Source organism: Sceloporus occidentalis, unplaced genomic scaffold, assembly GCF_023333645.1.
Source record: "Sceloporus occidentalis isolate IW3139 unplaced genomic scaffold, rSceOcc1.0.p SCAF_5, whole genome shotgun sequence".
NCBI classification, from domain to species: Eukaryota; Metazoa; Chordata; class Lepidosauria; order Squamata; family Phrynosomatidae; genus Sceloporus; species Sceloporus occidentalis.
Window position 1 is genome coordinate 79,917,648 of NW_028316985.1, and position 12,884 is coordinate 79,930,531.

Below are 12,884 nucleotides of genomic sequence, written 5' to 3' on the forward strand. Positions count from 1 at the left end.
AAGGACTTTTGGGGAGCATTTGGATGCCAAAAAATTGATGATTATTATTTTTATTTTTTGCAGAGCAGGTGCCATAAGGGGTGCAGACATCTAACACCCCTGGAGGGCTAATTTTTTGTTGTTATGTGGCTACAAATAATTTCCAACTTACAGCGACCCTATCACTGGGTTTTCTTGGCAAGTTTTTTCAGCGGCAACTTTCCTTTGAGACTGAGAGAGTATGACTTGCCCCAGCTCACCCAGTGGATTTAAATGGTCAAACTGGGATTCAAATCCTGGTCTCCAGAGTCAAATGCTCAATCCACTACACCACATCGACTTTGCATCCCCTAACCTGCCACACTTATCACCTCCAGCTCAATGCTATCAAAATAAAGCAGTGATCAGTTGATACCCCACTATTTATTCATACCCTTCGATACCGTTTACAATTACAAAGATATTTCAGCATTTAAATAGCTGGAGAGCAGAACTCTAGCAAAATATGACCTACCAGGTGAGGTAACAGTGTGGAACAAAGAGGAGCTGAAATATACCTTAAAAATAAAACCATTGAAGTAACCATCCCTCTGTCTATGGCAACTGGAGCAGGAAGTCTCCATCCAGGATTTTTCCACTTCCTCTCCCCAAAAATATGGTCATCAACATTTTTTAAGAACAGAAAAGGGGAATCCTGAGATGCCCTTATACATAGAGCAGAGACAATATATAGCAGAAACAGCAGTGAGTGAGCAAAGGGTGGGTGGGAATAACCTAGACTCATATTGTAGGGTCCTGTCCTGGCAAACATCTCACGCCATGAGGAGCAAATGAAAGTGGTGGTGGGCCTCACAACAGCTTGTCCACATCCTTCCATTGAACAAACACAAGAGTATCCAAAAGGATATGAGCAGATGGGATCCTGCTGCATTAATCTCTAACTGTGGTAGAACCATAGCATTCATGCTGGAATAAATATAAGCAATTGTATCTGCAAAATACAATGCAAACTGGTCACAACAATGGTTTCAAGGCTCTTTATTAGCTGGTTCACTTCAACTTTATACAAAAGGCTCTTTATCCATCAAGAGAGGAGCAGTGCTTGGTGGCTTCCATATCAATAGGGCAATGAATTCACATTAGGTTTAAGGCTGAACTTTAAAGCAGCTACCTCAGGTGCTGATCCTTAGTGTGCACCTCACTGGTTCAGCACTTTGGACAACTCCTTCAAAATTTAGTTTAAAACTCAAAGCATATCCACCCAGACACACTGCTGACATTGTCTCCACCAGATGCCACTGTAGGCGTCTTTGTCCCTTTGCCCCAGCCAAAGTCTCTTTGCCCCAGCCACCACCACAGAATATAAAGGTCTCTTTTTCCTGTTTGGCTGTATTCCCCACAAGTTCTTTTACCATTTGCACTCTAGGCACCAACTGAGCTATTACATCATTTGCAGCTCTCCAGAATATCAGAGCTGACACAGATCTACAACTAAGTCAAGGATATCTGAAAGTGATTGTCTTGACAGGCTGAAATGTTTCCCTATCCCTTCACAGTGACCAGGGTCTAGGCAGAACAAATGAATGTAACAACCCATAAAAATTCCCCCAAGACCACTGCAAACATCTCATCTAACTGTGTCTGAGGGCAGACCACATATATTTGTGGTGCATCGTTTTGGTCACATGATCGATCAGCAGAGGAACTAGTAGCTCCCCTAACATAGTACACATTTAGATAAATATTTCACCTTCCATGAATATGGGACATAACAAATGGGAATAATAAAATACTTGTACATGACATGTCAGTCAACCTATGTCATACAACCAAACCAAAAAAACTGACACTTCATAAAAAGCGTATAATTCACCTACATCATCCAGCATTGCTAGCTGTAATTATAGTTTTGTTATGTGATAAAATTAACTCATAGCTACAGTAGTGACAGAATGCAGTTTACACCGAACAAATGGCCAATCAGACCATTCCAAATCATTTACACATTTGTTCTACTGGCAAAGTGCTTCTTGAAGCAGATGGTACCCTAAATACAAAGCAATCGAAGAGTATCCTCACAGAAACATATGTAAAACTAATGCTACACTGCTGCTCAGTATTTCTTTTTAATATGACAGGAGATTGAAAAATACAAAGAAAAGAAATGAATTTCACCTTTATTGATTTGTACAATACATTTATATCCTGCTTTTCAAAGATAACATAATGGTTTACACACAATAAAGAGGCTGGTCACAAACACAAATATATGAAACAGCACTATGCAGGCTAAAGAATTTTGAAGTTTGATGTTGTTGAAAAACCAGCACAAATGAAGCATTCTTAAAGGTTTGGTCCAAAGGTTGAAAGTGCAAAGCAGCAAGATAAGAGTTTCATAATTGAACTACTTTGTAAAAAATCACTGGGTATCTTTTCTCCTTATTACATAAATAGGAGTCAGCAATGTTCAGCATTTGCTGAACAATGCTGTTCAGTATGTTCTGATGCACTTTCTTCCCTCAGTCTATAAAATGGACAGAGGGGAATCAAGTGCTGATGTCACTCTGTCATGAGAAGCAGAGAAACTTGTTTTACAAGTTTGGATGGTGTCACTTCTCTGCTTGAATATGATTCGAATGTTGTTGTTTTTTAGGCTCAGCATTTCTAAAATGGAGATGCTGTTGTTATAAATCAAGTAGTTCAGGAGAAGATTCATAACACTTTAATGGACTGACCATAAAGGAACTTTTGGGATTAATTTGGCTGATTAACCATTTCTGTGACATCTGACATTCTGATAAAAGAATGATGGCTAAAGTACATGTTACACCTAATGCACAGTGTGTCAGGTTTTGCTTGAAATCAATACAGCCTTGCAGGGGACACGTGTGCAGATTCTTCTGAGAATGTAGCACAAAAAGAACTAAAACTGCCCCCAACAGAAAACTTAGCGAGCAGGTTCCAATTGCCATTAGTATGTATTATTTTTCTAAACTGCTAGTAGAGAGGCATCTGTGACTCTTTAGATGTTGCTGAACTCAAATTCACATCAGACCCAACAAGTATGACAATTATCCCACTTTGACATAGGTTCTTACTAGAGATCCACAGCTTCCTGAGCCACTCAGAATTCAAGAAGATTGGGGGGGGGGGGGAGTTCACTGCTTCAAAACCATTATGTAATCACCAGTTCTTCATTTCACATCATGAAATAGCAAAACCAGACTAACATATGATTATTATGCATTGTGCATTAACCCACTATCACCACCTAAACTGCTTTCTTGTAGAGTCAGTCATACCATGTTTTGTATAATGATAGATTTTCCTTACCTTGTTTTAAGTATTTCATTGACTTTTTGTTCCAGTTCTATCCTCCTCAGGCGTTCTTTTTCTAGCTCTTGTTTCAGGGTTTCAGCATTTGTTTCTTCTCTCAGCTTCCTGAGCTCCTCCTCTGTTTAGAAAGAAAAAAACCAGGGATTTTTACCCACCTTGATAAACAAAATCTATCACCCAGACTGGGGAGAGGAATAGATTGTGTACTTGCAAGTGTAAACTGCAGGGGACAAAGAAACAACTAAATTTATGGATCCAGTATTGCAACACAGGCACACTACTGATCCTAGTGAACTGGTGCTTTTAACATTCAGATTTGTGGCATGCTCAAGTAGTTTTGCCTAAATCATTACACTCCTATGGATGCACAGCAATATTGTCTGACTCCCCCATCAGATGAAGATGAATCAGTGATAGAGTGGGATCAGATGTATGGGTGGCATTTTCAAGTGAGATGCTATCACTACATATACCTTTAGTGAAGCCATGCTCAATAATCAATAAGGTCCTGCCCATTTTCTGCACCATTTTTTGTCCTATTATGCCAAAGTGTGACTGAAATGACATCCAAGCTGCAACAGATGACCCCCAGAAACCTGACCTAATGGTAGGGAGAGAGCACATGCTTTCCATGCCTAGTGTCCCAGGTTCAATACATAACATCTCTAACTAGAAAAAAATTCATAAAACACAGAAGCCCTATGCCTGAGGCCCTAGCAAGCTGCTGCCAGTCAGAGTAGAGAATTACTGGACAGGGTGAGATGTACAAATACCTGAGTTGGTATAAGGTGACTTCCTAGATTCTCTGCCCCAGACCCCAGTTGCCAGTGCAAAGAGTCAAGAGGCTGCATTTTACTTGGAGAGCAAAGCAACTGCAGAATATACATGACACATCAAAGATAATTTATAGATTAGATGAATCTAATTCAGGTGCTACCAACATGATATATACCAACATGACTTCTGAAAAATGGTACTGTGGTGTGTGTCAAAAAGTTGTAACTTATTTAGAAGTTCAATAAAACTGAAGTCTCGTGAGGTTAAAGGTATAGTCCCTAACTTGATGCTAATCATCATATACACTAATGACATTGTATAATAATAATAAATTGATAAACTGTCTTCAATTTCCTACTACTGATAATATTGTTTATAGCACAGATATTTCAGATGTAAAAAAAAAAACCATACTGAGTTTATACCAATTGCGGCCACTCCAATATGGCATGTTACATGATTCTAAGCACTCTCAGTAATTATCTCAACCGACAAGAGTAAGCAACTGAAATACTTGACTATATACATACAAAATCCACATTTAGATGCAAGAACCCAAACCTGAAGGCTTCAAACCACAAAGGAAATTTTACTGTGTTCACAAAGGAAGTATATTTCTTCAGTGGAACATTTTAACATTCAATCGTATTAGAGTCATGACCACTAGAAGCTAACTTGAACCACAGCAGATAAAGAGAAACCTGAATTGTGTTCCAGTGGTTTAGCATTAACAAACCAAAAATACATCTTTTCTTATCAAGCATGGCCATGTAATGAGAAGTTTTCATTCCCATTTGAGATTAACTTTAGAACACTTCCCAAGTCTTAAATGGGAGCTAATCTTAATCACAGTTAATGAAGATTTCCAAACACTGACTTGAACAAGTGGAAACAATTACAAAAAACTGGGTGAGAGCTGAGCTTAGGTACGGCAGGGCTAGTTAGCTTGTTGGGAACCTGGTGGGATACTTCAGCGTTACAAAAGTGAGGATAAAGATGATTCACAACTGCAACTCCTGTCACTTATAGCACTGCCATGTGAACCTGTCCTGCAAGTCCTGCAGAACTTCAGCCCATTCTCTTGGGCATACAGCAACACTTTAGGAAGCAAAAGGCCTGTGGGTCACTATCAGTAAGACAATGCCTTCTCTCTTCTGCTTCAAGCATCACTTGTCTAAGTAAGACACAGTTGTCCTGATATGTATCAAATGCCAGGTAAGGAGTAGGCAACTGTATACCCTCCCCCCCACACACACACATACTATTTAGTGGCTGACAAGAAGTACAGTTTTAGTTTAGAAAGAACAAAGAGTAAGGGATATGAGTCATCTGCTTCCAAAGAACAGATATAAGGACACATTCCTTACCTTCTGTCTGCATAAGAGAGAGATATGTCAGTGTCTCAAATCTGTAAAGTTAGGTGGCACAACTAATCTAACTTCAATCTATCTTCTGAATGTCAGCAGTCATGACACGTGCAATTCAGCAGTCATGACACATGCAAGGAGAACTGGCATGCTGCCAGCCATAAAGGTCACATATGTGGGTTTAGGATTATTACATTCATACAAGTAACTGGAACAGAGCAAGAAGACCTGTTAAACAGGTATAGTCATAATGCATGATAGACATAAAAAATTATGTGACATTTCTTCTCACCTCTACAGAACTTTTTTCCCTCCTTCCACAGAACAATGAATGAAGCTTTTGATTCAAGCATGTCATCAGACGAATTACCTTAAATCTAGTGCATCAAACTTTAGGATGACTCAAAATCATTCTGCATTTCTATCTGGCACTTTTGTAAGCTTAGTGACTGTACAAACAATTATTTCTTAAAGGTCATTAAGATAAAATGAAAACAAAGGACAAAAAGCCCTTCATAACCAAACACAAGCACTGCACTATGTCTATCTATGGACTATAGTTCATTACCTCTTGAAGGTACTAAAAACACTGCATTATTAGTAAGTAGAGTGAACACCCAAGTGTCAGAAACATTCTGTTTCTGGGGGGGGGGGGGGAACCTTGTGCATGGCTCTCAAAGATTAGCACATTTACAACAGCAAGAGATTCCTATTAGCAACTTCCTTGTCACCTGGCTTATGGGATAATTCAGGCATATACCATTCAAGTACTGCTGCGAACCAAATTCTACCACTATGCATAACATTTCAGATATCAGTGATGTTCAGGGACACCAAATAAACATTTCTTCCAAGCAACTTCCAGGCAGACCTGAGGCTTGCAAAAACCTCCAATATGTATTTGATTTCTGGTTCAATACAAATTTGCAGGCTACTGCCAGAGATAAGCCAAAGTCCATATTGGGTAATATTAGGAGACATATTCCCACTGTGTCTTTAGTTGCTCCATTTGCCATAAACCGAAGTGATTTAAAATCCCCTTCTTCTGACTCTTGCTACTGAATAGCTAAATTAGTCTCTTGGCTTTTAAAAAATCTTTTCTCCTTCCTCGGCCCTCTTTTCCCCTGGCCTTGCTTTTATCTGTTTGTTTGTTTGTTTAGTGTATTTATACCCCACTCTTCAGCCGTTAGTGTCAAGTTTGCATGGGTTAGAATAGTCTGGGAGCAGCCTGGAGTATTTTGGCCCTGGACCTGCCTCAATGTCCCCTTGTTACCGCGGGTCCTCCGTTATGATGCCAGCCAGCCATCCACACATGGATCCTGCTGTGCCACTTGGTGCAGCCACTGCCATGGTGCCCAGCCTCAATCACATGGCTGGGGCCCTCATTGTGACCTCAAAGTGAGCGAGTAACTGCAGCAGCAGAAACCTCAGGTGGCACAACTGCCTGGCCTCATAACAAACGGCTCCATATCTTCCAAGAGGATCCAGAGCAAACAGTGAGATTTTTAAAAAATCATTCTAAGGGGGATATATGACAGGTTCAGTGCTGAACTGGCTGGACATTGTCCAAACAGCTTCCCAGAAACGGGGATTGAGTCCTGTGTCATCCAGACTCACCACCGAGAGGATGGAGGGAAGACGTTTTATTTGGCCCATGCAGACAACCCCAAACTCTCTCAGAGCAAGTTATAAATTGTTAATATTACAGTTCACTGCCCTCAGGCTTACAATCTAAATAAGACACGACAAACAAGGAAAAGGGAATGGCAGTGGGGGAGAGGATTAAGTCCAGCAGACTTTTGCAACATCTTACATAGTGAAGACCTCAAAAATGTGCACACATTTTTCTACTCTTTTTGACAAAAAAAAAAGTATTCCCCAGTGCGGATTTTTAACTTTTTTTCATGGCCAACATCGTTGCCTTTGTTCTTCCTGTGGTCCAGTGATAACATTTTTCACAATGCCAGATGCTGGAGGAAAGGTTTGTGAGCTGCACAGAGACATCTCACTGGATGTGTGTTGAAAATGAATGAGGAGCTGGCCATACCTGGCAGGACTCAGTTATGTCTCAAGAACTAGGCTATTTGGCTTACTTGCACATGCTTCTCCCCATTAGTTAAGGAAGAGAGAAAACTACTTTACAGTGGCAGAAAAGTAGACATTATTACAGAGCCGGGGGGGGGGGGGGGTTAACAACTAATCCAAGTAATTTTTGCATTTTATTCAAACAACAAGTAACTAAGCAATGAATGAGTAGAGTGCTTCGTAGTAGCAACCCCAAAAATGAAACTATATGATCATATGTTACATCCTTCAGCAGTTAAAGCACTTTTGCAAACATGTGCCTTCTTCCCAAGCAGAACAGAAGATAATTCAACAAACTGCTGGAACTGAGCCCATAAGGTTAAATCTACAGTTACCAAAGCAGAACATGGAGTATGTGATTGCTTGCAGAGGCCAAGTTAACTAATGAGTTTACTGGCAAGTTTAATGCCATCAGCTGAGTTATATGGCTAACTGCTATTTTTGTGTGTAAACACAAGGCTGATATAGCTTGACTTAGGCCATGTTAATTATGGCAAATCTCTTTACAGCCTCTTTTCAAAATAGTGTTTTAAATCAAGTGTGTTGTATAATTGGTGCTGAGCTGACTGATCAAACTTTAAGTCACATGCTGTCAAACTGGTTCATGTCAGCTTCATGGACAGAGACTTCATCTGCAAACAAGCAACCACTTGCTACTGCTGCCAAGATTATTTCCATATAATGGAAACATTACCTTGAAAGTATAATTTATGAAGGTGGGCTTCATTCAATTAACCATATCTAAAACAATCCACAGTTTAGGGTTCAGCGAACACACTAAACAGTGATTAATTTTTAAAAGAAATAATTTCCTCATGGTGGCCACAATGGAAGAGGGGAGGCTAAATATTTTAACTCTAAACCATGATTCATGGCGGCAGGTTCAACTGGAGCAAAAAGCTGAAGCTGCAACAGAGTGCTAAAATTCCTTTTAATATTTTGATATTAAAAATGAGAACTATTATTTTTGTTTCTTTTTCACTGGAGAGAATCCCTCTGATCGTTCAATATCTACATAACACATAAAATTTCTACAAGAAAAGGCTGAATATCTCCTCTCTGATATGCTTGAGGTCAGAAATGTTTCACCTTTTGGAGTTTTTCAGATTTGTGAATGCAGGTTTACCTCTGGGAAACAGCCTGCTCCCATCACCCCCAAGCAAAGTGCTACCACTGCTATTTCCAGCTTCATCAAAACGAGTGAATGCCTGGGAAACAGGGTGCCCATCTCGCGCAAGGAGAGGCTCATGGGTGCCATCATGTCTAGTGCAGATGAGTGCACAAGAGTAGCTGTGGCACCAGAGAAGGCAGGAAGCAGTCATGACAGTTGTACTATCAAGTCTCTGGCCACAGCCTTCTGTTCCTCATCCACTAGCATGGTGCTTTGCTGCTTCATCTGCGGCGGCAGGTTCAACCGGGGCAAAAAGCTGAAGCTGCAAATCAAGTCCATCCATGACAAGCAGCCCTCCTTCCCATTTCTGCAGAACCAGGAGCCAGAGCCCAGAGTGTGTGATGTAAGCATCAAGGGAAAAAAGCTGCTTACTGTAGGGGGACATGACTTAAGCTTCTTCACCTGACCCAGCCACTGTAGATGAAGCAGCCAAATGCCATACCAGCAGATAAGGAGGCAGTGACTGTGGCTGGGGACTCAGTAGTACCACTGCTACCATTGCTTCCCCTCCCTTGTACCACATCTGCTCCTGTGCACCTGTCCACTCTGGATGTGACAGAGGTCACGAGTCATTGCTTGTGGGATACAGATGCCTCTCTATCTAGATACTCACTCATTCTGCTCTCAGGAAGAGCTGGAGGCATCATTGTCATTGTCCTCTCCTGGAAGGGGGCAAAGGCTATGGGATGCTCCTCAAAACTACCTGCTTATCCTCCAGGGACTGGGTGGCCAGATACAGTGGAGGGGAGGGAAACAGGAAAAAGCAGCCCTGCGGCCCCTGCCACCATCAGACTTAGCAGCAATTATTGGGTTCCCATCCACAAAGGTCTTTAGGTAGGAAAGGTAGGTAGGGATCTGGAATCCAGAGGTGGAAGGGGAGAGAAAGGAGAAGGGAGATGTTTTTTTTAAATTTAATTTTATTATTATTATTATTATTATTATTATTATTATTATTATTTTGGTGTGGGGCTCTCCTCTGAGCCAAGGCTGAAGGCAGTCACAAGCAGCTGCCGCTGCCACATCTCACTCTAGACTTCACTTTGGTGTAGGAGCAGCATCGATTTTGGCTGGGGGGGGGAAGTATTCCCCAGTTGGATTTTTAACTTTTTTTCATGGCCAACATGGCTGCCTTTGTTCTTCTTGTGGTCCAACGATAACAAAGTTTGGCTGTGAACTCATCCACACCATCTTTCTAATTCCCACTCCTCTCCTCTCCCTGGAAACAGGGAAGCCTAAGAATAAATGCCACCACCTTTGCCGCTGCCGTGTCATGTCAGCCCTCAAAAAGTTATGGATTTTGGTGGATATTAGGTTTCAGAATTTCGGATAAGGGACACTCAATTTGTATTTCACTTTTTCTCTCAATAATTTGAACAAACCTAATTTGTTTCCCAAAAAAAGAATGAAGTGGTTGACCACTTTCAGGAAAAATCCACTGAGAATGGGCTTGTAAACACAGCATACATTCACACTGGGACCTTTTCACCAAATGTCCTCTTACTACCATAAAACTCACACTTAGGAAGTGACAGTTTTCTGTTCATTTTCTCACAGAAGCCCCAGGAGTAAATCTCTGGCATTCTCACACATGTTTGACACAGATAGTATGAATGATTTCAGAGTACAGTGTGTAGCTAGTTGTTCATCATAATGATTAGTGGGATCAGTCCACCGAACTCTTTATTTACCACTATTCCACCTCCATCAATACTGACTGAATGCACTAACCTTTAAATCCCTAACATAGCCACAATATCTTTATGAGATTTCTTGCACAATGTCTTCATTTTATTTATTAATGCTCTTGCAAATAAATCTGGCTTATTATAAAAATCTACATTTCTTCTGTGTTGCCTGGAAAACCTCTGCTTCCCTCACCCTAAATGGTTAAGTAAATAAAATTATCAAGGTGCTATAAAACAGAGGCAGTTATAGGGTTCTTCAGCCAACAAAACATGCACCATTGCCTTGCATTGTTGAAAAGCCTCTGCATTTTTTAGCAGTCAATCATATCTGATTGAACTTTTGTGTGCTCTGGTTCTGCTGATGGTGTCATTCATCAAACATTTAACTCTGCTTTCGCTTTTAGACCTTCATGGAAAAGTGTGGCAGTGGGCAGGCATACTAGTTGATCTCCATAGTAATTAAATAGATAGACAGGTTGTTGCCACTGTAGCAGCTAGATTTTAATTTTAATTTTATTTTTTCATATATATAAACTGCCATCCTTCCTCAAGAGATCATAGATTCCCAGTTCTGGGGAAAGAGCAGGATACTACTACTACTACTACTACTACTACTAATAATAATAATAATAATAGTAATAGAGCAGTGTAGATAAAATTATAAAAAAACTCAATATAATTACAATAAGGTAAGAGGCATAATCAGCAAGCCAAGAAAGAAAACCGAAATAATCTAAGATTGAAAATGCCCAGGCAAACAGGTATATTCTAATTTGGCACTGAAATGAAAATGAAATTGGAAACAATTTTATCTTCCACGTTGGAGTGCCACCATAGAGAAAGCCGCATCTTTTGTAATTTCATAACATATTTTCCCCATTTATAATACACACAGAAAGGCTTTCTCTGAAGAGCTTAACACTTGGGCAGGATAATATAGGTGGACATACCTCTCTAGGTATTTGGGCCCAAGGCTATGTAGGGCGTTAAAGGTAATAACTAGCAATGAAGGGTTTACAGCTTATCCACAGAGGAATCCAGGAAGCTTACCAATGCATGGTGAAGAGTTTTATTTAGCATTTGCTGTTCCTATTTCAGTCAGGATGTGTGGGTGGAGGTGTTTTGCCTTAGGTTTGTAGAAGATGACACATGGCATTAAACTATACTGCTACCAGTTTTTCTTTAATCCTCAAGTGAAAATGTTAATGAAACAACAACGAAAGTGCCATGCCTCTTTAAAAAGACTCTCTCTGGTGAGGTGCCAAGTATTAAAGAGCCAAAAAGGTAATGTAGGTCAGTATAGCCTGTGTCATTATGACTTGGTGCTTAACTGTTACTGGTAACTCATCCATTGGAGAGCATCACAGTAGAAATTACCAAGCTAGCCAAGACTCAGCTGCCACAGAAATACCAGCCAAAATATAAAGCATAAATGGCCTAGGTCTGAAGAAGCATGGTTACCAAGAAAAACCAGATTGGAATATTTCAAAAGCTTATTTGTTTGCATGGCATGTCCCAGAAGAAGCCTCGGGAGTCATGAAATTCAAACTCCTTCTCACTGTAGAGTTGTAGTTCAACACTCAAACCACTGGCTCTCTAACCCAGACTACTAAATCACAAATAAAGTATTATGATACAATTCATTTGGAGTTGACATAAACTTTTAAATTTCTAATTGACAAACACATTGGAAGTACAGTAGACCCTTTTTATACACTGAGGTTTGGTTCCAAGATCCCCCGTGTATAACAAAATCTGTGTATGCTCAAGTTGCGTTGAATATAATGACATAGCAAAATGGTGTCCTGTATATCAAGGTTTGATATTTGAAATTTACACTTTTTTTTTAACATTTTCAAACTGCAGATGCTTGAATCCGTGTATAAAAAATCTGTGTATAATTAGGGCCAACTGTACTGTCATTCATAGATTACATTACCGATATGCCTTTACTCATGGACTCTTACAATACTGACCATAGAGATTTTTAGAAACTTCTCCATGTTTGATATAATTTATACACTGGAGATATTAAACAAGAATCCCATCTGTTTAAGGGTTTAAGAAAGTTTGGAAAGACCAGTTGTTGTCTGCCAAGAATCTAGACTTGTAGTCCCAGAGACAAATGTGGAAAATGAATTAACTTAAACATGGGTAAGTGATGGGAATCTTTTGATGAGTAAAGCCAGATTTATTTTCAGTCAGATAAATTAAGGAAGGAAATTGAATACAAAGACATTTTTTTTATTATTCCTGCATTATTTCCTTTGTGTGATATAAAGGCAGACTGTTATGACTACAATACTCGTAAACCCACATGGGGCTGTTTTCACCATGGAGCAAATTGTATTGTTCTTCTGAATTGGGTGGCAGATTGTTTACTTTAACAGAGCACTATTCAAAAGGGAGGAGCAAATGTCCTATCCATATTCCAATTTATTGCTCAAAATACTGGCTAACAGCACTGTATGACAGTTGTCATTA

The 12,884-nt window shown here is 39.9% G+C and overlaps 1 protein-coding gene across 6 annotated transcripts in view; it reads right to left on the reverse strand.

Moving 5' to 3' along the window:
* LOC149312361 (GRAM domain-containing protein 4) overlaps positions 1-12,884 on the reverse strand; it is a 116,654-nt gene that overhangs the window by 36,310 nt on the left and 67,460 nt on the right. For all 6 annotated transcript variants that reach the window (XM_089524463.1, XM_089524464.1, XM_089524461.1 and 3 more), the window contains one exon: positions 3,313-3,433. In XM_089524463.1, the coding sequence (XP_089380589.1) occupies positions 3,313-3,433 (121 nt within the window). The remainder of the gene's footprint in view (positions 1-3,312; positions 3,434-12,884) is intronic.